General features: G+C 27.1%; 1 protein-coding gene across 1 annotated transcript; it reads right to left on the bottom strand.

Moving 5' to 3' along the window:
• Positions 1-2,014, bottom strand: LOC132917312 (uncharacterized). Its single transcript, XM_060978007.1, has 3 exons — positions 1,694-2,014; positions 1,216-1,617; positions 1-397 (listed from the first exon to the last, which is right to left on the bottom strand). The coding sequence occupies exons 1-3, from the start codon at positions 1,928-1,930 to the stop codon at positions 101-103; spliced, it is 936 nt and encodes a 311-aa protein (XP_060833990.1). The 5' UTR covers positions 1,931-2,014; the 3' UTR covers positions 1-100.
• Between the last annotated feature and the right edge of the window lie 654 nt (positions 2,015-2,668).

The following is a 2,668-nucleotide window of genomic DNA, read 5'->3' as shown; positions in this document are numbered from 1 at the left end:
ATAATATATTATTTTATATCAAATTTAAATTGATTAAAAAAAATTATGTGCCATTAATGTACTTAATCGAATGTGTTGATAACAAAATATCTACGTGATTTCATTTTTCAATTCTTTTGAAAACAAATTCTAACATCAGTGCAATCAATGAAATGATATGGCCAACGAATAAAAACACAAAAGCAAACCATAAATCATTCAATGAATATGCTTTTAAACCTTTTGATGAATTAGAATTTAGTGGCTCATAATATACTAATTCTAACTTTTGAATATCTGTTTTCCATTTGTCAGTAATTCCAGCTTCTTGAAAACGTGTAAGAAGATCATTTAGCTCGTCCAAAAATGGAAAGTCTATTGAAATTGCATAAGTTAGATGATGTTTTAGTGGACATTCCTACAAGAAAAAAGCGCAAATTAGTTAATGAAAAACAATTATTTACGTGTGTAGCAATTAATGTACAATCAATTAATTAATAAGAGTAGGTAAGTAAATATAAATATTGTAGTATTACTATTTATCGGCTACCAATAAATAGACTAAATGTAAACTAAGATAATTTAACTAAAAAGCTATCTTCAAAAAAAATTAAACAGTGTTCAGGAGTTAAAAATAAACATTATAACATTTTGAAATAATGATAGAACTTAAAAAAAATTAAGTTTGAAGAGAAATATTTTGGTAATACACAACATTTATATAGTATTTATTATAACAAGGAATAAAAAATTCCATTCAAAAGGATAAAAAAAAATTAAAATCATTATTTTTGGTAGGTACTAATATTGAATAATGGACTTAAAAAATGAAAATATTTTTACTGCCCCAAAAGCTGATGGTGATGTTAATGACAGATCAAAGACAATAATAAAAAAAAAAAAAAATTACAAAACTTATATCGCTGTAAAATCAATGTATTCATTGGTTTGCTCAGAATCTAAAATATTTTTAAAACAGAGTATTAGATTTTATTTAATAATAATTAATTAAATAGAAATAAAATAAAATAATAAAAGTAAATATTATTATGAGTAAATAATAACCTACTTAGAGCGGTATTATATTTTATTAGACTGCATATTATTATAAATCAAATTTTAAACTTCTTATACATTTCTGAATTATAACTCATGATTATAAAAATTTAATTTTAATTTTAATTAAATTAAATTTATTTCAAAAATTATACACTTATAATTAACAGTGAGATTTACCCGAACTATATGCAATGCAACACCTTGTTGTTGAAAATGTCCAATGAAATTTGTATACTTCGAGAGACTCAAATTCATAATTCTTGCTATAAAAACAAATTTTGAAGCCATATAACCTTGTCTATCTTTTTTAAGATCTATTTTATTTGCAAGGGATTTTGTATGGGAATATATGGCCAAAGCATCCCGAACGTAATGTAATGAAGTTCGGATTTCCATTCCACTCTTATCAAGTTCCTCTAGTGTGTCAATCTCTTTTTGACTGGTTTCTGTGCTTAATTTGGTCACCATAGATGCTTGAAATAAAGTAACGATAACAAAACAAGCTACTGAACATGATACAAACAATATACGCCCGGCCACATGTTTTGGTAAGCTACAAACACCCATACCCAAAACGACCTGAAACACATATTACAATCAGCATAATTATATATAATCAAAATAATATTATTTGTAATCTTTGATTTATTTTTACCTGAAGGCTAGTCATAAATGGATCAGATATTTTCCGTCCGCCGGACAAATTTAATTTATTAAAAAGCTGAAAAGACTTGGTCATCAACGCATACGTAACAGCCACACACAGCCAGACTTCAACGCTGAAAGTCATCCACAGAATCTGCAATCTAGTCAACGTTTCGGCTTTTGGCACAATAAAACATATGTAATCCAAGCCGTTGGTGAGGGTATACTGATATGGCTTCTGGATCATCGGATCGTTCAGAAAACGGCTGTTGAAAGACACGTCTGCTCGGCCGTAAACCACTTCAGCCAGTACACCTGTGTACGTTCCATTTATTAACCTAAAATTATACGTAATAGCAACATTTTAAAACTGATTTTTAAATATACTAAAATAATATAAATGTAAAATACAATTTAATATTATACGATTTGTTTACTGATTAAAATAATAAAGTAAACAATATTATTCGTTTTAAAATACCAAAAACTATGCAATATAATATATTATATGAGCCTTAAGGATAATATAATATTAGTATATTGTATTAAGTATTAAAATATTGATTGTAATAAAGCAACAAACCTATCTCCAAACCCGGATTGATCTGAAAAAAAAGATTTTTTAAGAGAAAAATTCATTCTTTTCGAAAACGCTTCCATTGTTTTCCAGTCTGGTCCAGTCCATTCGCCATTATGAAATATTATAGACGGCATTCTCGGAAATATAACCGCTCGTAATGGATATTGCTTTACATTTTTTATTCCGTAGTTCAATTTACGAGCTGTAACATACTTGTAAAATCCGTCATCGAATATTCTTAAAACTCTCAAATTGTTTAAATTCAACAAAGAAATTTTAAAAACTTTGAAAGTATCCCAAATACGTTCGATTTGTGGCCATATTATTTGAGTATTCAATTCTTTTTCACTAACTATTAAATAGGTCTTGGTGGTATGCCAAAATTCATAATCATATATACTTTCT

Source organism: Rhopalosiphum padi, chromosome 1 (assembly GCF_020882245.1).
Source record: "Rhopalosiphum padi isolate XX-2018 chromosome 1, ASM2088224v1, whole genome shotgun sequence".
Lineage (NCBI taxonomy): Eukaryota > Metazoa > Arthropoda > Insecta > Hemiptera > Aphididae > Rhopalosiphum > Rhopalosiphum padi.
This window is presented reverse-complemented; position numbering and strand designations above follow the sequence as displayed.

Bases quoted from the DNA above. Each gene is read 5' to 3' on its own strand.
- LOC132917312 (XM_060978007.1), bottom strand. From the start codon at position 1,930: ATGATCCAGAAGCCATATCAGTATACCCTCACCAACGGCTTGGATTAC. The intron at 1,618-1,693 runs GTAAAAATAAAT...TATGTGTTTCAG, and splicing joins CATTTATGACTAGCCTTCAG to GTCGTTTTGGGTATGGGTGT. The intron at 398-1,215 runs GTAAATCTCACT...TTTTTCTTGTAG, and splicing joins TTGCATTGCATATAGTTCGG to GAATGTCCACTAAAACATCA.